Here is a 24225-nt window from a genome sequence, read left to right as displayed (position 1 = left end):
TACATAATGTAGGCACATTCCATGAAGACAAATCAAGTGACCAAAAACGGTAGTAGCACTTTTGTCTAGCATATGGAAAAAAATCATTGAATTTTTTCATCGTTAAATAGGGGTCCAAAAAATCTGAAAAAATCTCGGATGTTTACAGACATTTTTTGAGAATTTCTACCGATTTTTACGTTAACACACCAGAGAGAAATAAATGAGAAACAAAATTCACATTTTTGTTAATAACTCCATTTTGGAGTTTCATACGCCACTCCACTGAAAGTAGTTCTAGGCCAAGACCTTTCGAATAATTTAGTTCCTTTAGTTTCACTTTTTACATGCCAACCCTATTTTCTTTCCATTTTTTTTTAGTTTTTAGGAAAGTGAAAGCTACAAATGTGAAATACTTTGATTCTGTATCTGTATCTCCATCTAAATGATGATAAAAAATTTAAAAAAAAAACTGATATCGGCAATGCCATTGTCATTTTCCAACTAGGTTCAATGCGCCGCAGGCAAAATTTGTAATAAAATTACATTCATTTGACTATTTCAAGTTAGATAATTGTAATTTTTCTTGTGGGCAGATCTGGATTCGCAGGTGGGAATTAGAGGGGCGCAGGTGGGAAAATTCCCACCTGCGATGTTCCTTAGTTTAGTCCCTGGGTGAGAGCGTCCGAGAAAGTACTTTTTTGGCCGCAAATACGTCTCTCTGAGAAGTACAGAAAAATTGAACTTTTCGATCGTAAAATGCGTGTCGAAATCCATCGAATTTCAGTCTTCAAGCACAAAAATGTTTTTTCATGCTTCATTCGAGAGCCGAGGCTCTCCTATGAAGCATGAAAAACTTAATACGTCACGCGAAAATGAAATGTCCTTGTGACGTAAATAACTATTTCAACTGATTGATAGTACAGGTATACGAGTGCACATTTCGCACATTTGTTTTAGATTTGTAGAGTTCATTGTTTACTTTCGTCGTATCTTTCTATAACAGATAACATGACCGTAACCGTACTCAACGCTTTTTCAGTGTTGTCATCATTTTGATGGCAGCACTGAAAAAGCTTCACGTAGTTTTTGAATGATCCCAAAGCGAGTGGGAAACAACAACTGAAAATCCCATTATTCGCATTCGGATAATATTCCGTCATATTCTTCATTCATTCGCTTATGTTCTCCCTTCATTTGCTCATGTTCTCCCTTCATTCGCTCATGTTCTTTCTTCATTCGCTCATGTTCTCCCTTCATTCGCTCATGTTATCCCTTCATTCGCTCATGTTCTCCCTTCATTCGCTCATGTTCTCTTTTCATTCGCTAATGTTCTCCCTTCATTCGCTCATGTTCTCCCTTCATTCGCTCATGTTCTCCCTTCATTCGCTCATGTTATCCCTTCATTCACTCATGTTCTTCCTTCATTCGCTCATGTTCTCCTTTTATTCACTCATGTTCTTCCTTCATTCTCTCATGTTCTCCCTTCATTCGCTCATGTTATTCCTTCATTCGCTCATGTTCTCCCTTCATTCGCTCATGTTCTCCTTTCATTCGCTCATGTTCTCCCTTCATTCGCTCATGTTCTCCCTTCATTCGCTCATGTTCTCTCTTCATTCGCTCATGTTCTCCCTTCATTCGCTCATGTTCTCCCTTCATTCGCTCATGTTCTCCCTTCATTCGCTCATGTTCTCCCTTCATTCGCTCATGTTCTCCCTTCATTCGCTCATGTTCTCCTTTCATTCGCTCATGTTCTCCCTTTATTCGCTCATGTTCTCCCTTCATTCGCTCATGTTCTCCCTTCATTCGCTCATGTTCTCCTTTCATTCGCTCATGTTCTCCCTTCATTCGCTCATTAGTTGCCCTCGATAAAAATAAAAATGAATAAATTCTGTCCCTAGAGTAAATAGAGACACCGTTATAGACAGAAGCAAATCTGATCCCGACTAGGCTTTTTGAAAATCTGATCTGCTTACCTGAACCTGGGTTGACGAATTCATTTCAGGTCAAATCGAAAATTCAGTATACGAAGTCAGATATTCAGGTTAAAAAACGTTGCAGATAAATCCGAACTAAAACAGATGTATCCGAACAGAACCATGAGGTGGTATGAACAAACCAATATAATAAAACGACCGCAAAACAAGTCCTGACTCACCTATTTCCATTGCCGTTCGATTTCCTCTCTAGCGTACTAATCGCTTCTATTTGCTCGTGTATTTCATATTTTAACATCGCAATTAACATTGTTGACTGATAGGTGGTACAAAAATATCGCAGAGCTCAGCTGTATTGGAAATTTAAATCGAAACAATTCTGTGATACATTCAGTCAGGTCGGAGTTCAAATTCAAGCAAGTTAATAGACCAATTCGATTTTATTTTCTCAAAATAGCTTTATCTTTGGGACTACCCGTAACGCATAAAACAATCAAAACTTTTGTGAATTTTTGTTTTCTTTTCTTCTTTTTTTTACGCTTTTTTAGTTCATTGATGTTCGTGAACGGTTGACAATATTTAATTTAAAATTTCATGCGTCATATTTTACTCAGCATTTTTATGCAAAGAGATTCCAACTAAAATTCATCAAAGTTTCCCAAACAAATTCTAAACTTTTGAAATAATTTTTCAGAAATTGTCTGCTTCAGTTTACTGGATATACAATAACATCGAATTCGGAGTATTTGCTACTGCTTCTTCGTCTTCAATTTTTTGTATTATTATTGTGAGTCACCCCCCACCCCGTTCTAACTGGAAATAAACATAATTCCATCAGATTCGGATAGATCCATATATTATGTTCGACGATAATATCAAATAACAAAGAATCATTCCCATATCTAATCTGTTATGGGTGGACGACATCGTATATAAAGACGTTCCAATAACATACACCACTATTAACACGACAAAAGTCAACGAAAAAAAAAACAATGAATGTCAATAATGCTGTCTGTTCTATCTAAATCATCTAAGTTTCCACAAACAACATTTCTCTTGGCCAAAATATTTATTTGAAACGATAAATGAGATGTAAATTTCTTATAGAAAGGAAAACTTTTTCCACTGCTTTTTCGTTGGTGGTTTTTCTTTTACCCTGACGGTGGAAATAGTTATTTTCACCACATAATGCGAAATCATTTCAAAATGGAATGTCCTAAGGTAAAAATTTGCAGAATAGATCGATTCAAAATAAGAACTGTTCCTAACTTGAGTTGAAATGCTGTGACTTCGTCGTTTAGGAGTTCCTAAAACGTTTTTTTTTAGCAAATTCGATTCTAGACCTCGCCTCCTCGCTGAAGAGTCATTTTAGCATGCGTTAGGACACTATGGAATGTGTCCTTAGGCCTTATTTCAACATTACTACTAAAATTAGTCGATCCTTTCGACATTAGAACTTTTATTCGGAGTGATCAAGTTCTGTTGATTAAATCATCCCTCCCTGTCGTAATCGAATTACAAAAAATAATAATCGATACATGTGACAAAATAGGTTATGCTGAAAACAAACGAGGCATTGAAAACGTGTTTTGGTCCTAGTTTTCATTGACAGATGAAGCAGTCGCAATTTTGAATAGAAAAAGTTCTAACTTCATTTGACAGTTTCGAAAATTTCGCCATGAAAAACGGGACCAAAACACGTTTTCAATGCCTCGTTTGTTTTGAGCATTAGTTTTTGTGATGTCGGAGTCGCTTTCGGATACTATTCGCGATTTACACCTAATGTAGGTGACACTACTTTATATGTTCGAAAAATCTGAATATCGGACATAGGTATGATCGATTTATTTCCGCTACGCGCCGCACCCTTCGTTGCAAATTGCCAATAAACAATATCGCATCTAATGCGCAAAAAACGATTCATTTCGTTACTTGTATCGAAAAAAAAGCTATTCAATGCGAGCTTTTCACCTATTGAACAATACCAGAGGCGAATAATGTATAGGAAATGCGCGTGTGAGGAATAAGGAATAAAACGAAAATGTCACTAGCAAGCAATAGGCATAAATAGGATCTAACATAAAAAGTTTAGATTTTGGCGGAAAAAAAATGCAAGAGGCCTAGTAGGTAACAAACCCAGACAGGGGGCGAAAACCACCCAAAATCGGTATTGTTGACCCTTTGTAAATTTGAATGCGATAATTATTTATTACATTCAAACGAGAGAGAACGAAAAAAACCTGACTTATCAATCAATCAATCAATGCGACGAAATGGCACATAAAAATGTCGCGCGTGCAGAGTAAAACACAAACATTTTTGAGACGACAACCTTAGGTTACAACTGGAATAATAAATAAAACATTGCGACAGAAGATGTTGGCGGTGATATTTGTCAATGTTTTACAGTCACACGGAATTACTGTTTCGTGACCAGCTTAAAAATCATTCCCGTTTCATTCATTTCTCTTTCCCATTCACTGTATACGCTAAAAATCACAAAAAGGCTATTTGACAAACGGTATTTTTCACCCGTACGCCACTGTTCGCATTGCCACGGTAATATTTTAGTATGACGATAGCTTTACAACACAGACACACATTTATATGAAGTTTGCTTTCTAAGCTTAAACATTCTATACCACTACCAATGAACGGCTTCATTGATATTTTCGTTTAGGCCTGTAAATATAACATTTACAAAGTTATGTTCTGTGTAGGTATATGTTTCTCCTGAAAGTTCTATTTTTAGACTTTTATCAGGTACGTGATGAGGGTTGTAAAATATTCCCTTGTACATAACTATCCTATAGAAATGTATGTGCGCACATTGTACATGTAACATTATACACCATTCGTAATGTGTTGATATACATAAAAGAAAAATTCGGGCTTTTTCTATACCTTAACATACGTATAACCAAATTTAATACGTTGCGTTGTTGCTGTTGCTTTTGTAAAATATAGACATTCATTCTTTTTGAGTTATATTGTTCTTAGATATTAAAGCCACTGTTTATTGGTGTATTACTATATATCTCACAGGAATTATGAATGGAGTCTATATTGGATCTGTTGTGTGTATGTATAAAGATTTTATTGGTTTAAACAACGTTTTTATGACGGAGAAAATTAGTGAATTAAATCGTGATATTTCTATCTGGCGTGCAAGGGGATTATATTATTTTGTATAACATCGAATAAACAAGGGAACACGGCATTTGCCGCATTGAATTGTAAATTATTAATTTTATATATTCACTTCGGTATGTTTATGGATTGATGAGTCGTACGTACGAAAAAAAAAATTGAATTCTAACTAAATGATTCAGTTGGCTGTGACCGCAGGATGGATGATTATTTTATTGGACAGTAACAATAAAATAGCGTAATTTATAGAGCCATTCGACTTAAGACGGTAACGATTCGATTTGATGTTTAATTTTCCGTTTCACAATAGAGAAGATGGACAGGGTGTTGTGTATCAAGACTTATGGGTTGGTTAGCACTAACAAAGGAGTGTTGAAAATCTCACCTGTAGCAGGTAACATTGTCTCACGTATAAAGTGTGGTAAGGTTGTTATACACCAGTCACGAATGTGTACTTACACACGACACGTATTTCCATACATAGTCACTGTATAATATACGATGACTAAGGTAAGAAACATGCCACTCGTATTTTATACAAGACGTATGTATAACAGTAGGTGTCGTACGTTAGCACGCATACTTGTCTGGCGTATAACTTCCTTACCACACTTTATATGTGTCAGACGCAATATTTTTTCTCAGTGTAGCTGTGTCAGAGAATATTCGATGGAGACAAAGTTTCCTAGATTCCAGTCCAGAATATGATTTCCAGCAGACTACTCAACACTTTTAAATATTTTTGTCCGATACGGAAAATTGTTGTCACATGCAAATTTGCCCCCCTTGGAAGTAGAACATTAACTATTAGTGAATCACTAACGGGATATTTATTTGACAGTATTGTGAGGGAATACTCTCATCCCAACAAAAATCTCTTCGAGAAAAGTGTGACGCAGTCTTTGAAATACAATTTCTAAAATGAATGATATCGCTAGAGTTGACGCTTTCAGCTTCGTTACGCAAAAATTAAATTTTACACCCAATTTTAGTTCAAACAAGCTGGCTAGTTTTTGTCATCATCTGCCAAATAATTTTTACCAAAAAAAATTTGACTGGAAACAACCAAAATTTTACCAAAAAAATCTGCGTCGCATGTGGCAGATAAATTTTCTTGCTGGTCTGTTCCTGAACATTTGCCACTTTGCGACGCAGATTTTTTTGGTAAAATTTTGGTTGTTTCCAGTCTAATTTTTTTTTTTGTAAAAATTATTTGGCAGATGATGAGAAAAACTAAGCCAGCTTGTTTGAACTAAAATTGGGTGTAAAATTTAATTTTTGCGTAACGAAGCTGAAAGCGTCAACTCTAGCGATATCATTCATTTTAGAAATTGTACTTCAAAGACTGCGTCACACTTTTCTCGAAGAGATTTTTGTTGGGATATCAGTCGTTTTAGAAGTTTTAGAACACTGCTTTTTATAACAGTTTATAACAGAAATTCGGAAATTTGGCGAAATTTGAAAATTTGACGAAAATCGAAAATTTGACGAAAATCGAAAATTTTACGAAAATCGAAAATTTGACGAAAATCGAAATTTGACGAAAATCCAAAATTTGACGAAATTCGAAAATTTGACGAAGAAAGTAATTCTCTATCTGCCAGCATTCAAGAAATATCTCCAAAATCCCAATTTACCCACCCATTTCCAACTTTCGACATTTTTCACAAATGCCCTTATTTTCTACTCGTAAAACTCTGAGACTTTGCCGAAGAAAGTAACTCTATCTGCCACCATTCAAGAAATACCTCTAAAACACAATTGACCCACCCATTTCCAACTTTCGACATTTTTCACATATGTCCCTCTGTTCTACTCGTAAAACTCTGAGACTTTGCCGAAGAAACTAACTCTCTATCTCTCATAATCGCAAAAATATTAGTCCTTTCATCCTATGCTCGAGTAGCTCAAAATTTGGTCACTCTAATCACTCTAGCTCAAACGAATCTGACCCGATTTTTTTAATTATTTTTTTGTTCGAATCGTGTTACGAATACCTTTCATTTGATGGGTCGCACGCCTCTGTGGGTTTCAATACAGCTAAGCTACAGCCGAAAACGCGTTCCCGACCCTCGAAAACCACACTCAGAAACCACTTCGAGGCCAATAAAACAAAATTCTGGTTTTTCCTGGGGAAATGGCGTATCACAATTTCATTTTTATGCCCATCCTGAGGTTCCTGCAAAATTTCATGGAGATTGGCTGACTAGTTTCCGAGATCGACCGTCGATAGATAGATAGATAGATAGAAACATACAGAGTAAGTTGAAAGATTTTGATTGTTTGGGAAAAGTCAATTTGGTGTATTTTGTATGAAAAGTGACCAATTTCAAAACGATGTATCTCCGGCAATTTTAAAGTTACATAGTCGAGTGATAGCTCGTTTTGCTCGTATTTGAAGCGCGAATAAGATAGAATAGGATTTGTGGTGATACAGGCCAAAAGAAAGAAATTTAAATTCTCGCCTATATATAGTTGCCGCGTCTCAAAAAAATTTCTTCGTTCTTTTTTTGGAAGTTAGACTGCGTCAAGTCCTCCGCTATCGCTCCGGACATGATTACCTACCTAGAGATGTAATGTTCATTACCTACCATCCGTGATTTTAGTAACAATGGTAATAACGATGCTAAATTCAATCCAAGTTGTCGTATCCGATTGATTCAATTTTCACCAGCGGAAAATCCTGTTTTTTGGAATAATTTACGAATCCTTGATACCGCATAGCGTCTTCAACATCTTCGAACTTAACCTTCGGAGTTTAGTTCCATGCATTTTAAGCAAGTAATCATCGGTTGAGAGTTACTTAAGTTATCGTATTATCGTGGAAAAATTTTCAAACGACTTTCAGGACAAATACGGTATTTTCTGGCCTAAGACCCTGACTTTCCGATAAGGGAACAAGAGAAAATGGAAGCATGTGAGAATAATGCTGTCGCTCAAAGTCATAGTAGCTCGAGAATTATAGCTGTAGACAGTGCTGAATGGGCTAGCTCATTATTTCTCCATCATAACTAATTTGATCGAATTGTGTTCAGTTTCGTGTTAGTAAACGTACAACGTTATTCAATTAATTAATTCCAAATTAATTGGACAATATTTCTTCTGCCAGGGACAATAGCTTCCCGAGTTGTTATTTAGAAAAAAACATATTGCCCGACGTGCAATAACAGTAATTAAGGCAATATACATTTTATGAACATAATTACAGTCGAACGCATTAATTTGTTACTACAACATTTTACTTTATATGGTGCACAGTGAACGAAATTACTTATTATGCTTTTGCTTGATGTTATTTGTACACACACTCACTGTTTTGTGGTGTGCATTGCAAAGCATACGACAACAATTTTGTGTTTACTTCCGATTAAAGTTATGTGAAAGCAAGGGTATGCCGTGTAATTATTGTATAGTCCCATCTGATATATGGGACATTGAATAAATAATTGCAGTCAAGTGGGTGTTAAAATATGGACTTTGTTGCATGTTGTAATGCTGAAGTAGCTGGGTAGTGAATAAATAACGAGGAAATACACGGAAAACTTTTAGATTCATGGAACTATCTAAAGTTTGGAGCAAACATTGCTTGTTAATAGATTCCATGCATTAACTTTTAACTCTTTCGCTCAAGTATTTTATCGATTTTTGAATAAAGATGGTGGTTCAGTCCAGGCCATAAATATGTAGAAATAACAGAATAATAGGAGATTGTATGGAATGCCTGTTATACCAGGCCCTGAAGGTTTGGTCAGTAAAATTTGTGACATAATGAATTGCTGTAGATCTGAGCTTAGTTGTTGGCCAATTACAAGAGACTCCTTCAGTTCATTTATTGAAGTCAATGTTAACTGCTTCAATTCGTCTGAAGGGACACATATAATATGAATAGTCACTTGCATCGTATATCATTTCCATAAAAATATTTTTTCTTTACCATAATTCATGTATGCCAAAATAAACACTTCAAACAGTGAAATATCATCTCAATAAAATCTATTATTTCACTTTATCGTCAAAAGCTAATATTTCTTTTACAAAAAAAAACCCCACGAGACAGCGCTAAGGATATAGCGTCGTCTCCAATATGCAAAATGGTGAGAAAGCTACATTAAATGTCTTCTTGAAAAAAAAGAGTTTTCTTTTGCAATCCCAGTACAAAATGTTGATTTTTTCACGGTAGGTACATCGAATAGTTATTTTCGGACTCAGTGCTGGATGCTCGATGCACAATAAACGAATTGTGGTTTGTTTTTTTTTTTTTTTGTAGTGTAGAGCGCATAAAAAACTTAGTGCAAAAGCGATGCAAGATTTTGAGTTAGGAGACGTATAAAGGATGAGGCGACATAACTACACGGTCAATATCGTCAGGAACGATATTATCGTTTTTTAGACGATAGTATCGTTTTTTAGACGATAGTATCGTCCAAAAAACGATAGTATCGTTTTTTAGACGATACTATCGTCTAAAAAACGATATTATCGTCCAAAAAAATTTCATCCAGGACGATAATATCGTCTAAAATTATAAATTTTAAAATATTTTCAGGACGATATTATCGTTTTCTTGACGATATTATCGTTTAAAAAAACGATAATATCGTTTTTAAACGATAATATCGTTTTTAAACGATAATATCGTTTTTTTGGACGATACTATCGTTTTTTTGATGATATTATCGTCTAAAAAACTATATTATCGTTCAAAAGACGATAATATCGTTTTTTTTGACGATAATATCGTCCTGGATGAAAATATCCGCTGGACGATATTATCGTTATTTTCTTTTTCTGAACAAATTTATCGTTATTTTGGACGATATTATCGTCCTGGGCGATAATTTTTGGGACGATAATATCGTTCTGGACGGTTGTTATGGTTGTTGAAGACGAAACACAAAATCTTGTAGATAAACACCTTTTTATAGACGGCAAATATATATTAAAAATTGGTTCATTTGGTTCCGTAAATTTAAATTTTATATAGAAAAATTACACAGACTAATTATGAGACGATGCGAGAGAAAAAAAATTAACTCCTAAGTTCCGACACCGTTCCGGCGCCCGGCTCGCATTGCGGCCCTCCGCTTCGCTCCGGGGCAATGGGCCGGATCGCTCGGCGTGTTAAAACGCTTTTTATGTACAATCAAAGTTGGTATTCATTTCGTAAAAAGATGAATTATTTAGGGACGAACTAAACGCCTTTTTTAAACACTGATGTGTAGGTGATTTCCTCTGACAATTGTTTTTCGATATTTTGGAGGAGAATTCGGTTCTTGCTGCACCTCTGAGTAAAATTGAGTTTTGGACAATATTACCACCCAAAACTAAACGATAATATCGTCCTGGGCGATATTATCGTTTTTTTAAACGATAGTATCGTCCTGGACGATATTATCGTTTAAAAAAACGATAATATCGCCCAGGACGATATTATCGTTTTGGACGATATTATCGTACAGAAAACGAAAATATCCATTAGATTTTCTAGAACGGTAATATCGTCCAGAAAACGATAATATCGTTTTTTGAACGAAAATATCGACAAGAAAACGATACTATCGTCCAGACAATATTTTAGAATTTTTCAATTTAAACGATATTATCGTCCTGGATGAAAATTTTTTGGGCGATAATATCGTTTTTTTGGACGATACTATCGTCTAAAAACGATATTATCGTTTTTTAGACGATAGTATCGTTTTTTAGACGTTAGTATCGTCCAAAAAAAACGATAATATCGTTTTTTGGACGATATTGACGGTGTGGAAATGTCCCGCCACCCGTATAAAGTTCTCTCACAAAATTGTGCATTTATTGTTTTATGCGTTGTAGTGCGCTACAAGTACTCTTTTCGCCAATACTAACTAGCAGAGACCAATTGATCAACTATATCGAGGGCATCATCTCCAATATTTCAGGAACTACTGAGCCGATTTTGATAAACTTTTTTTCCCTGAAAGGTGGTGTTTCCGGCGATATGAAACGTCCGTTTTAGTACTTCATTGTTTGCACTCTATCCTGGTAAACATCCACGAAATCAATGAAACTATACATACAGTTAGCGATAATGTCAGCAATTGTATGAAGCAGAGGAGATATAGATTTCGCTTATTTCATCCTCAGACGAACTCATTTTTCATTTAAATTTCACCAAATCTATCGAGTTCAACAAATGAATGAACGTAACCTCACTTGCAGAAAATTTAAAATTTTAAACATTTTATTAATTAGCGCATCCAGAAACAATTTGATCTACATTGTTTTGACTGAAATCAATAATGCGTATTCTCTTTTTGGTAGAGACTAAATCGCTATTTCCTAAAGCTTGTATGGCCAGACCATACCTTGGTTACCTGGACGTCAGTGAATAGACATGAATTCAACTGTTTTTCTAGCTTGTTCACTCATACAGAAAAACGTGATTTTACGTATTTAACGGGTGAAGTAGTTCACGCTGTAAGTGCGGATTACATTTCAAAACTAACGCATATCAAGACATTTTGACGCACAGTTTTTGTCATTTGTTACATGAAGTCAGTGGTATTTTGTATATTGAAAATATTTAAATTTTTGACGGTCTTATGGCGTGAGTTCACGCACTGGAGTGGTATTGGCAAAATCCTATAATGACGTCTGAACAGTTTTTTTTTGATATGAGTGGATTCCACTCTTTGGAAAACAGCTGAAGCAAGTTCATGTCCAAATTTCACTAACGCTTACTGTAATTATACAAAAATCTACTAATTCACTCACGATAAGATAAAGTAAGCCCATAGAGTTACACTCGAGAGGTGCCAAGGTGGCGCTGTCATTATTTGAACATGTCTGGTTTCCCATATATTTTTGTGGTTTCCTTTGATCGACAGCGCCACCATGCCACCTCTCTCGAGTGTAACTCTATGAGTAAGCCAGACAGTAGCAGTCGAAGCAAATATATTCAAAGAAGTGACCTAAATCCCATTAAAATCGTTGTCTACGCATACGCTATAGGTCTTTGAAAAAGTCCAGAAAATATCACCAAACGAAAGTCGCTAAATAATCTTTGAACTATTAAATGTTCGTGCATTCGCAATTTCGTGTCTTGCGCATAAAATTACGTTTGAATGCAACACGCCGCAAAAATAACTATTTTCACAAATATTGTTTGGTAACAGCACATAACAAGGAAATGATGTAAATTCAAAATGAAGGAAAAAAAAATATTAAAATGGAAAAGATGACTAAATAAAAATTGTAAGCGCGGGTGTACAATAAATTTAAGCTGAAAGAAAATAAGATATCTCGCGTCTGTGTAAGAAGTATACACACAATTCATAGTAATGTGTGTGCTTATAAACAGTAAAAGATACCCCCGAAAACCGACATAGATGCTACGTTGCATTGCACGCGGATGCGGAAGAGAGGAGAGAAAATATCATCGGAAAATCCACACTATAACTACTTTTCCGTATGTAGCACATAGTTTACATAGAAAATCCAACCATACCACCCCCGCAAGTCTGGACTGAATGGCGCCAGAAAATCTGTTGTAGAAAATTAACCCACTGTAGTCAGTTAAAAATTCTTCAGGCATTGCATATAGTAGGATGTTTATGAGTGGTTAACATAATACGAGATTCTCATTCGAAAATAAGTTAAGTATATAACATAAATATACCAATTCTCATTTCAGGCAATCACGTTTTATAGAGCTCAAGCATATTTTTCGATCTGTTATCTTTGCATAAACACTTTTTTTTGGGGTATGCGCTGCTGATGCAAATGTAAGTATGACATGCCTTTGCAAAGACTCAAAGTATTTAACAGAAGATCGACTAACCTTTCGTAGTTGTCAAGCGTATGGCACCAATATACCGTGCGAGTCTGTTACTTCTGTCAATCTAAGCATTTACTGCAGATTGATAGAAAATCTTTTACTTCATTTGTTTGAACATACATTTTTGTGTATATAATAATGATGCAGCGGTTCAGATCACTGCTTATTTTCGTCCTCTCCACCGACAACAGATGAATTGCAGCATAGAGTGCAATACTGCATATTTCATTTATGTTCCGATAGATCGATGTTGTAAAATTTACAAAAGGACATTTTCATGTTTCGGTAACGAAAATAACATCAATTTTGGATTTTTTTCGAGTTTCTCGCGAAACTTCCTAAAATTAATTGTTCAAGACACACCCGTAAATAACAGTTAGGCGAGATGGCGAAAGAAGACGACTTTTCATTGGAAACAGTTTACGCGAGAAGAGGACGAACGACACTTTTTTTTGGTAATCATGTCCGGAGCGATAGCGGAGGACTTGACGCAGTCTAACTTCCAAAAAAAGAACGAAGAAATTTTTTCGAGACGCGGCAACTATATATAGCCGAACACTTCAGTTTCTACCCTTTGGTTTATATCCCCACAAAACCTATTCTATCATATTTTCGCTTCAAATACGAGCAAAACGAGCTATCACTCGACTATGTAGGTTTAAAATTGCCGGAGATACATCGTTTTGAAATTGGTCACTTTTCATACAAAATACACCAACTTGACTTTTCCCAAACAATCAAAATCTTTCAACTTACTCTGTATGTTTCTATCTATCTATCGACGGTCGATCTCGGAAACTAATCAGCCAATCTCCATGAAATTTTGTAGGAACCTCAGGGTGGGCATAAAAATGAAAATGTGATACGCCATTACCCCAGGAAAAACCAGAATTTTGTTTTATTGGCCTCGAAGTGGTTTCTGAGTGTGGTTTTCGAGGGTCGGAAACGCGTTTTCGGCTGTAGCTTAGCTGTATTGAAACCTACAGAGGCGTGCGACCCATCAAATGAAAGGTATTCGTAACACGATTCGAACAAAAAAATAATTTAAAAAATCGGGGCAGATTCGTTTGAGCTAGAGTGATTAGAGTGACCAAATTTTGAGCTACTCGAGCGTAGGATGAAAGGACTAATATTTTTTTTGGTTATGAGAGATAGAGAATTACTTTCTTCGGCAAAGTCTCTGAGTTTTACGAGTAAAACAGAGGGGCATATGTGAAAAATGTCGAAAGTTGGAAATGGGTGGGTCAATTGGGGTTTTGTAGATATTTCTTGAATGGTGGCAGATAGAGAATTACTTTCTTCGTCAAATTTTCGATTTTCGTCAAATTTTCGAATTTCTGTTATAAACTGTTATAAAAAGCAGTGTTCTAAAACTTCTAAAACGACTGATATCCCAACAAAAATCTCTTCGAGAAAAGTGTGACGCAGTCTTTGAAGTACAATTTCTAAAATGAATGATATCGCTAGAGTTGACGCTTTCAGCTTCGTTACGCAAAAATTAAATTTTACACCCAATTAGTTCAAACAAGCTGGCTTAGGTTTTCTCATCATCTGCCAAATAATTGTAGAAATTGTACTTCAAAGACTGCGTTACACTTTTCTCGAAGAGATTTTTGTTGGGATTTGAATTTTAGATGAAACATAATATAGATATTACATAACTAGTATCAAAAAGGTGTGTTTTAGACCTAAGTGATGAAAACGTCCAAGGATGGGGCGACACGAAGCGGATGTAAAAACGGTGGTAATTTCAAGTCAAGTCAAGTAGAGATCGGCTTTTATATAAATATTGATGAGGTTAAGTCTATACGGACAAAAAATTGATAATTCGAACGGCCTTTGAGCAAACCTATACTGAAAGGTATGGTCATCATTCTACTGACTTTCAAAGAATTTGCTCGTCTCTTTACTCTCAACATCAGTTGTTTAACTACTTCTGCAGTAGTTTCGCATCTCAACCTAAATATTATATTCATTTGTTATGTGGCGCCTTCAAGTCGACTATATTTTTGACAGCACTTTCACTTTTCATACTACGCGTGTGTGTATGCGTTCATAGCCATTTCCCTCATTTCCCAAGTGAAAAAATACGATGTTTATTACTAGAAAAAGAAATGGGATAGATTGTGGCTCGCATCGGTTTGCATCAGGCAATAGGTTAAATTCCTGTCATCCACTTTTCTATAGCTGAATGCGGTTCAAACGAGTCCCACAATATTGATTCTCACTTTGGTAGTGACGATATTTTGTTCCGAAGAAACTAGAATTTATTGATACTTTTCGTAGAGCAACATATCAAGGGCAACATCACTAAAGAACATATCTCCGATATCACAGGAACTACTGAGCCTATTTTGATAATTATATCTTTTCCTGAAAGTGCCCTTTAGTGATGTACCCTCGATATATTTAGTAAAAAGCAAAAAACTTCATATTTTAATGCCTTGTAACTGTCTAAGAAATTACGGATATAGTTTTCACTCGGGTTTAGTCTGCGGGATAAAAAGAAAAACGGTTCGCACGATTTTTTTTGCAAAGTCTGTTCTTATTCATTTGATTTCATTTCGAAGGGATGAATCAATGGAGTTATTAGAAAACCGGTGATCATTTTTCAGTTTCATTCAATTCAATTTCTGTGGAAAAATCTCAAAGCTAAGATGACGAAAATAACAGTTGAGTGTTTCATTGTGTTCTTGTGTGGATTAGTTACTGCCGATAATGTTCCCGTTTTGATTTGGGGTTCAAATATTAAGTGAGTTCATTTAAATACATCGAAACCGATTTTTGTTTGTGTAAGTTTTATGTGTAAAATAACTGGTCTGTGGTCTATTCATAAATTTAGATACGAACCAACTATTGCCTTGCAACACCTTCATAGCAGTGATTTCTACGATAAAATAAGCAATGCAACAACACCAGATACAATTATTGTTGTTGTTGGAGAAGATGAGGTGAGTGTGTTGACAAATAAGAACCACCAAATTACATTAGTGGATTAGCTATTACTTCAATTCACAACGGTGCAAACACGGCAGAGTAAGGTAAACCAGGCAGTAGCGCTTGTTTTGACTTGTGATATCCAAATTTTTCAACTTTTTCAGTGTTCATTTGAGTTCATTTTCATACATTGCATTAGGTCCCTTATTTGACGTTTCCAAATTAAATCGCTCCTGCCAGGTTTATTTTACTCTACAGTGGTGCAGTTTTGTTTCTTCCTTTTTAGGGCACTTCATCCGTCCGTGCGTCTGTGTCACAAATGTGATTGATAAAAGTTAGAATTGCAATGCACCAACACCAACACCAGGCAAATCAATTATGATTTGTTATCTGGTAACCGATCGCTCATAGCAGACATTGCAATTTGAAAGTTTGGTAGTTGTTGGTAGTTGGACCCCCAAAATATTTAGCAGCAAAGATGTTTCTTACTCGAGAGATGCACACCGAATGATGAAATTATTCGGCTTGCTGGTTTATTAATAAACCAAAGTGGTAGTTGTCTACCAAAGTGGTAGTTGACTACCAAAGTGGTAGTTGACTACCAAAGTGGTAGTTGACTACCAAAGTGGTAGTTGACTACCAAAGTGGCAGTTGACTACCAAAGTGGCAGTTGACTATCGAAGTGGTAGTTGACTACCAAAGTGGTAGTTGACTACCAAAGTGGTAGTTGACTACCAAAGTGGTAGTTGACTACCAAAGTGGTAGTTGACTACCAAAGTTGTAGTTGACTACCAAAGTGGTAGTTGACTACAAAAGTTGTAGTTGACTACCAAAGTTGTAGTTGACTACAAAAGTTGTAGTTGACTACCAAAGTTGTAGTTGACTACCAAAGTGGTAGTTGACTACCAAAGTGGCAGTTGACTACCAAAGTGGCAGTTGACTATCGAAGTGGTAGTTGACTACCAAAGTGGCAGTTGACTACCAAAGTGGCAGTTGACTACCAAAGTGGTAGTTGACTACCAAAGTGGTAGTTGACTACCAAAGTGGCAGTTGACTACCAAAGTGGTAGTTGACTACCAAAGTGGTAGTTGACTACCAAAGTTGTAGTTGACTACCAAAGTGGTAGTTGACTACAAAAGTTGTAGTTGACTACCAAAGTGGTAGTTGACTACAAAAGTTGTAGTTGACTACCAAAGTTGTAGTTGACTACCAAAGTGTTAGTTGACTACCAAAGTGGTAGTTGACTACCAAAGTGGTAGTTGACTACCAAAGTGGTAGTTGACTACAAAAGTGGCAGTTGAGTACCAAAGTGGCAGTTGAGTACCAAAGTGGTAGTTGACTACCAAAGTGGTAATTGACTACCAAAGTGGTAGTTGACAACCAAAGTGGTAGTTGACTACCAAACTAATACGGACGTTGTAGAGATGTTTACTGTTTGAGATCTGCACACAGACTGATAAAAAAAGGCGGCTTGCTTGCCTATTTATAATTCGAAAATTTGGTAGTTGAATACCAAAGTGGTACTTGAATGAGTACCAAGCTAGTAGTAAACAGAATTTAAAAAAATATGAAAAAAGACCTCACCAGGCTTCAGCCGGTCTATTCTTGTTTTTAATTCCGAATGACTATTCGTACTGAACGGCAATTAGCCAGCCAGTCTGACAAGTGTGTGATAATCGCACTTAATTATGTTTTTTGATTACGAAGGGAATGCCGAATCATGTTAACTTTACTGTGTTTGGTATACTGAAGTACCGGCAATTCTTAAAAATGAATTAAAAAACCATACGTCATGTCAGACTAAAAATCTGTACTAAAATTGAAGATGTTTTACCTAAGCTTCCAACTTAACATTTCAGCTATCAACGGAGGATATCACACAATGTAAAACTGAAACTGGTTCATGCTTCCCCGAAATCCAACAGATCGAAAACAAACAGTATTTTGCTAGCGTTGAAGACCCTATGCAGATTTTGGAGCATAAAGCAGGCCCGAATTCGACTGAAGTTGAATTTTTAGCAGATGGTTCGTTGAATAAATCACTTGATACTCTACATGGCTATGTGTTCGTTAATTTCGAAAATAATGACAAGATTAAAACAAGATCCACGTTATTCACACATCACGACCGGTTGATTACAAATCTTTACAAGGAATTGTCATCGAAGGATCGGAACGTTTTGGTAATTTATACGGGAAGGGGCTCCAGGACGTCATGTTTTTATGCTAAAAAAAATGGAACAATTTCTGGAAGATACTGTCGAAACCCCCATTTCCTGTTGTACTACTCTTATTTCAACGTATCGGATGGTCTCCGTAACGTAACAGAAACGGTGGTTTTTGATGTAGTCACAGCGAAATATACAAACGCTACACGATCGAATTCTAGTTCCACCGACGTGAGTGTGAATGTTTTAATGATCGCAACCGAAAAGCGTAATTGCTTCCAATTTAAAATTGTTGCCAAAAACAATTACTGGTGGATTGACGAGGCTAACTGGAATAACCAAAGTCTAATTCTGAGTAGACAAACATCCATCGCGTCCAATTTCTCGTTCCATTGTACGAATTATTTGATCGAATTCCCGATGAATAAAACGATGCAAATAACCTGGGCTGACCTACAACTGCAACCAAATTTTAATAGTAGTGCAATAGAGCCATTACTGAAATTTAACGATGTACAGGACTGTGTATTCTTCATTACTCCTGGCATTTTAAGTGGTTTATTCGTTGTATGTCTGCTGCTACTCATTTTATTCATTTCCATTTCGTGTATATTAGACATCAATATAAATGATCGTTTCGATAAGTCACAACATGTACTCACATTTACTGTAAGTGAGTAAGTTAGAGAGTATCTAGTAAGAGGAGAAAGTGAGCATTTGATATTCTTGTTATTAGTCTGTAGTACACTAGCACACAAACATACTACTGCTTAAATGTAACGCAAATTATGCAGATGATGATCAGATGTGGAACAGCTCAATTATAATGTTGAATCATTCTTTTGTTCTTCCTGATTTATTCCACAATTGATCCATCTATTATATTCTACATTTCATCTATAATCTATAATATATCCATAATATAAAGTTTGTTTGTTTGTTTGTTTGTCTCTCCGCAGGAGCCCAGATGGAAACTCCTAAAGACTTGAAACTGAACATACCGACTAATGAGGACTAATGAGCTGTGACGAACGCGCGAAATTTTTGTCGCTTTCATGTGTTAGCTGACGCGTGAAATTTGTTTGACTGTTTACGTCGTGGATGTGTTTCTTGAACGAGAAACATTTTTGTGACACGTAGAAATTTTTGACGCGTGAAAGTTTCTGACAAATAAAAATTTCTGACGCGTGAAAATTTCTGATGCGTGAAAACATTTTTGAAAGAAGTTTGACACCAGAAAATATTTAAATATTTTGTCATAAAAGTAGTGCCGAGCAAAGCCTGGTACTCCACTAGATGTATTTTCGTGCATTTTTTATGGAAACGTGCATTTTTTTACCATGGGTGAATATTCGTTTGAGGATTCCAAAACGATTTGGAGACTTTGAAAATGTGTCCTCTAGCGCCATCTACATGCGGTTGAAGTTTTCAATACAGAGGGAACTGTTAAATTTCTGTTAACCCCTTTCGAAGCTACATAGGTGATATTGGGTTCAAATGAAAGTTAAAGGTTTAAAGATTGTGCACACAAAATTATGAAGAATTTTCCGTTTTTTCGATGTGCTGAATAAGCACCAGCTGAATAAGCATCTACAAACAGTGCATTTCTACGTTCAGCTTTCAAACGACACCACACACTCCACCTTTTACTTGCGATGTGAGATTTATGCTGGAACCCAATTTCAAGCAAATTTTGAAATGTATGAAAGGTAAGTGTCAAGGTCACATATGGGCGGGGGTAATGTCACATATGCGCAAAAGCGTTGAGGTAATGGCTCTGTGGATACGTTCGTTCGTTTTCGGCTTGTCAAAAATCGTTTTTGCCTTACGAACCTACAGTTATGCAATGTTACAATGCTTTTATGATTGTTTATTGCTCACTAAACCGACTAGCATAGAGTCAGAGCGGGATTTTTCTGATTGTATCACTTGAGCTTTCTTAGAGCGTTCTTTCAAAGCGACGCACTCCAAGAACAGAATTTAATTAAGCGACCTAAACGACGCAGTAGTCCAAAATTCTCATATATAAATTCAGTTTTTTACGTTGGTATATAGGCCACTGCGTTACGGATGTTCCATACAAAATAAGAGGCCGAAGGACCGTTAAAAAATCTGCTCTTGTGCCTTTTATAGATCACTAAAATGACCGCTGGCGTGACGATCGACGGTTCGGTTTTGTGTGCAAACTAATGACAACCAACTTTACTTCTAAGGGAATTCCCCGTATTTAGTTCATTTACATTCATTTCAAAGAATTGGACGCACTCACTTATTCATTACTATGTGAAATTGTGAAGTTGGTTTCAATTAGTTTGCACACTTTTCCCCACCATTCCTCACGTTTCCGTCATCAGTTTCACCAAACGAAGAGATCTATTGGAGTGCGTTGTTCGCAGAGAAGATTGACGTTTCTTAATGTCATGACGAATGTGTGTAAGGTTCAAAGAAATCAACAATAAATTAATGATTTTGACTTAAAACGAGCCGTCAGAACAGTCGGAGCGTTTGCTGCGACTGAGCCTCGTACAAACCCGTACATCTATTGCGCACGTGACCCTACTTCGTCCGTCGCCCTACTCTTACCGTAAGCCTATTGCGCCCGTAAACGTCGTAAAATTCTTATGCAATGTGTACGTCTTAAAAATTGCGCATAGCGCAATTACGAAGCCCCGTACGACGTTCCTTTCAAAAGTAACACAAACTACACTTCCCACTGATCAGTGATTTTGGAATTATCATTTTCATTTATTTATATTGATTTTACAAAAATCCAAAATGGCGGCCGACGGCCATTTTGTTAGGAGGTGGAAAGTACAACGGCTGCTTTACATTCGTTAGTACCTTTCAAACAAAAAAAAATTCATGAAATTCGGTTAAATTTTACTCGAGATATTAACAAAAAACACCACCTTCACTGTACGGCCGAGTAGCCACATATAAGCTCACTCCAAGAGACCTAGCTCACGCTCCGGTAAACCGAATTTCATAAACTTTTTTTCCCCTGATTGGTACGGTCAATACCTATCTAATAAATCAAAATCTATCTAAATCCGTTCAAATTTGACTAACCTACAAGCAAAAACGGATTGCCGCCCTGTACCTAGTTCACACCAAGGGGTCTAACTCACGAGTCGGTCATCCAATTTCCATAAACTTTTTTTTTGTAAATACCTTTCATTTGATGTATCACTTACAAGTGTAGCCTTTAAATGGCCAGAGAAATCTTTGGAAAACGTTAAAGCACTTATGGGGCCCCAGCTCTGGAGGGGTCGACCCAAAATCGCCCATCTTCGAACTTAGCCTCACTATTTCAACTACCTTTCAGGGAATTTTTTTTTTTTTGAAATCGGGTTTGATTTACTCAAGATATCGACGTGACAGACGGACAGACGGACAGACGGACAGACGGACAGAAGGACAGACGGACAGACGGACAGACAAAATTTTTATTGCGGATTCGTTATCTATGAACATAGGCAAACACTTTGCCCTTACCGTCTGCTTCGAATTCCATCAATTACACACGGCATCGTAATCCTATAAGCCCCTTCGTACTTCGTACGGGGCTAAAAAGTAGTAGAAGTAATTTTTTTTTCATTCCTTGGGCATAAATTACGTAATTTCTCTCTTAATTTAGGACTTCAGCATGAAAATTTGTATACGCATCTGTTGTGGACGTTTTATTTTAGGCACTTTCGCTTGTCGCCCTCACTTTGTTCGATTTCAATTATTTCCATTTTTTTTCAATGTTTTCACCACCTGGGTCAAAAACAAACCTTTTTGTTCCTAGTACCATAATGTACTACTTTTATGGATATATTTTGTTTAAAAGTGAGCGTACACCGAGGGAGGGAGTGTCGAAAAAATCACCAAAATCGCGGACGTTCTTTACAGCCCATCCAACATCCCACGCCCTGTCCATATTATATGGAAGCACTTACCGAAATCCATTTTATGTTGTGGCATAGTTTTTATTGTCTGCTTAAGACGCTAACTTGGAATGAGTCAAATCCTGACATTTTTCTAAATGCTAAATGACATTTCTTCCAAGTGAGGGTCTTAACATAATATAGCAGAAGTTTATAACTGAAATTAATTTTTGAAACTAAAACAAACAACAGAACGGAATGTTTTCATTAAAACTTGATTTATGATCATGTGGCTTTAAAACGAAAATAAATTGACTAATGCAATCAGAATACGTCAGAAAGTTGTTTTACCATTTTTGGTTTACCAAATACATACACATACACACACTCTCACACCCAGATCGTATATGTTCACGAAGCAACAAAAATGAACCGAAAAGTAAACTTAACTAAATCTAAACATGTCGGATTCCCATAATATAAAGGCAGAGCTATAAAAAGTTCAAAATAGCTCATAAATAAAGCAAAGTCAAAAGAATAAGACAATATTACACATCCATCCATCCATGTGTATATAAATATATCCGAATAACTCTAAGTAATAAAATATTTCCGAGAAAAATTTCTTATTAATTTATGAAAGTGATTTTCCAAAAAAAAGAGCGGAAAAAAATCAGCGGAGAAAATACCCTGATATATTGTCTTACTGCCAGCACTAACACTTCGACACAACATTTCAGTGTGTGAATATACGTTAAAGAACAAAACCCTTAAATGATATGCACACTTGACACCATCGATTGTGGTGTCAAACATGATTCTATGAATGAATAATAAATGACGCAAAAGAGATTCAGAGTTAAGAGCAATCATATATCCTCAAACATTGTCGACAACCTCTTTAAAAATGTTGGCATGGTAATTGCAGCTTCACATAGCGACACGGAACGAAACTTTTCCTTGGTTCTTTAACTGTAGTAGGCTTTGCTGTCAACAAATCTACACGGAAGCAGCCATGTGTCTAGTCTCTAGCCGTAATAGCTTAAGTAATTTTATATCAGAAAACTTTGAAAAGGTTCTGTTCCAGAAAGAATAGTTTTCGTCCAAGCAATTGTTAAGCCGAACAAAATTAACCGAACACGAACCTATGTCGTCCATAGAACCATAACCACAACTTATTTTTCTTTGTTATTTTGACAATTGTTTTGAAGTTATGGCTCTATGCATGACAGTTTGACATTTCATTTCACCTTGGAAGAAACCTATTGGAAATACTTTGAAAGTTTTCAATAGTTATTTACATAACAAAGAATAAAAAGTTGAAAAGTAGAGTTTTCATTTGAATTTTGTTGTCCGAGGCGAAGCCGAGGTCAATAAACACACAAAAATTAGACTTTTCAACTATTATCTTGTGTAATGAAGTTTACATGACTAGCGATAAAAAGATTAAAAGTAGAGTTTTCGTGTGAATTTTGTTGATCCGAGGCGAAGCCGAGGTCAATAAACACACGAAAACGAGACTTTTCATCTTTTTATCCCGAGTTATGTAATGGATTTTACATGCTAAGGGCGTCGAAAGAAGTGCTTGAAACATGAACCGAATTTCTGTTTTCCCTAGGTGTGTAATAAGCCACTTTCGACCATAGGGAAAGCAATAGCATGTAAAAGCTCTTTTTTAAGGCCCGTCATTGGGAAATGACAGGACAGTTTCCCGAAAATGTATGTAAAATTTTATCACAAAAATTCACCGAAAAAATTCAAAGAAACTCACCTCTTATGCTTTCCATTGTATTCGGGCATAGTCTCTTTAGGTCGCCAAGGCATATTTGAACACTAAAACACTTTTTACTCGATGCAAAAACAGAAAGTTTTTTTTTGTTTTGTCGCGACAAAAACACAGAAAATATTTCGACACAAATGTGACACTCCGCTACTATAAGTACTAGAATGAATGTTTGCTGTGTTCACTTCGGCAATAAAATATTTTCATTCAAAAAAGTGTCGGACATTTAAAAACAATCATCAAACGGTTGACAAAGGGTAGCGTATACATTTAATAATGCTCATCGACCATTTTTTAAAGTTTTACGAGAGCTCAGCGGACATTCTCTCAACGATGGGAGAGCATTTATTAAAAATTTAGCCTCTCGTAAGACAGCGCTGAGCGAAAATAAATGTTCGTTCCTCTTTAGTAAGCTAAGAAGACTTCGCGAAGTCTAATTATGACCTCTTTGAATAAAAATATCGGCTGAGGTCGAATAATTCTCCGCTGAGCTTTAACAAACCTCCGCTGAGCTCTAATAATTCTCCGCTAGGCTTCAGGAAGTGTCCGTTAGGCCTAAGCAAGTTGCAGGAAGGCTTAATAG

General features: G+C 36.2%; 1 protein-coding gene and 1 long non-coding RNA gene across 2 annotated transcripts; both read left to right on the top strand.

The window, feature by feature from the left end:
• The first annotated feature begins 672 nt into the window (after positions 1-672).
• Positions 673-23428, top strand: LOC119072622. Its single transcript, XR_005086888.1, has 3 exons — positions 673-783; positions 3176-3179; positions 23282-23428. It is a non-coding gene; the product is annotated as an uncharacterized LOC119072622 (long non-coding RNA).
• Positions 15424-18874, top strand: LOC119072594 (V-type proton ATPase subunit S1-like). Its single transcript, XM_037177849.1, has 3 exons — positions 15424-15637; positions 15728-15836; positions 17682-18874. The coding sequence occupies exons 1-3, from the start codon at positions 15543-15545 to the stop codon at positions 18669-18671; spliced, it is 1194 nt and encodes a 397-aa protein (XP_037033744.1). The 5' UTR covers positions 15424-15542; the 3' UTR covers positions 18672-18874.
• Positions 23429-24225: the final 797 nt, after the last annotated feature.

This window comes from Bradysia coprophila (genome assembly GCF_014529535.1).
Source record: "Bradysia coprophila strain Holo2 chromosome IV unlocalized genomic scaffold, BU_Bcop_v1 contig_84, whole genome shotgun sequence".
Taxonomy (NCBI): domain Eukaryota; kingdom Metazoa; phylum Arthropoda; class Insecta; order Diptera; family Sciaridae; genus Bradysia; species Bradysia coprophila.
This window is presented reverse-complemented; position numbering and strand designations above follow the sequence as displayed.

Excerpts from the sequence above, each read along its gene's own strand:
- LOC119072594 (XM_037177849.1), top strand. The coding sequence starts at position 15,543 with ATGACGAAAATAACAGTTGAGTGTTTCATTGTGTTCTTGTGTGGATTA. Across the intron at positions 15,638-15,727 it reads ATTTGGGGTTCAAATATTAA|ATACGAACCAACTATTGCCT; the intron begins GTGAGTTCATTT and ends TCATAAATTTAG. Across the intron at positions 15,837-17,681 it reads TTGTTGTTGGAGAAGATGAG|CTATCAACGGAGGATATCAC; the intron begins GTGAGTGTGTTG and ends TTAACATTTCAG.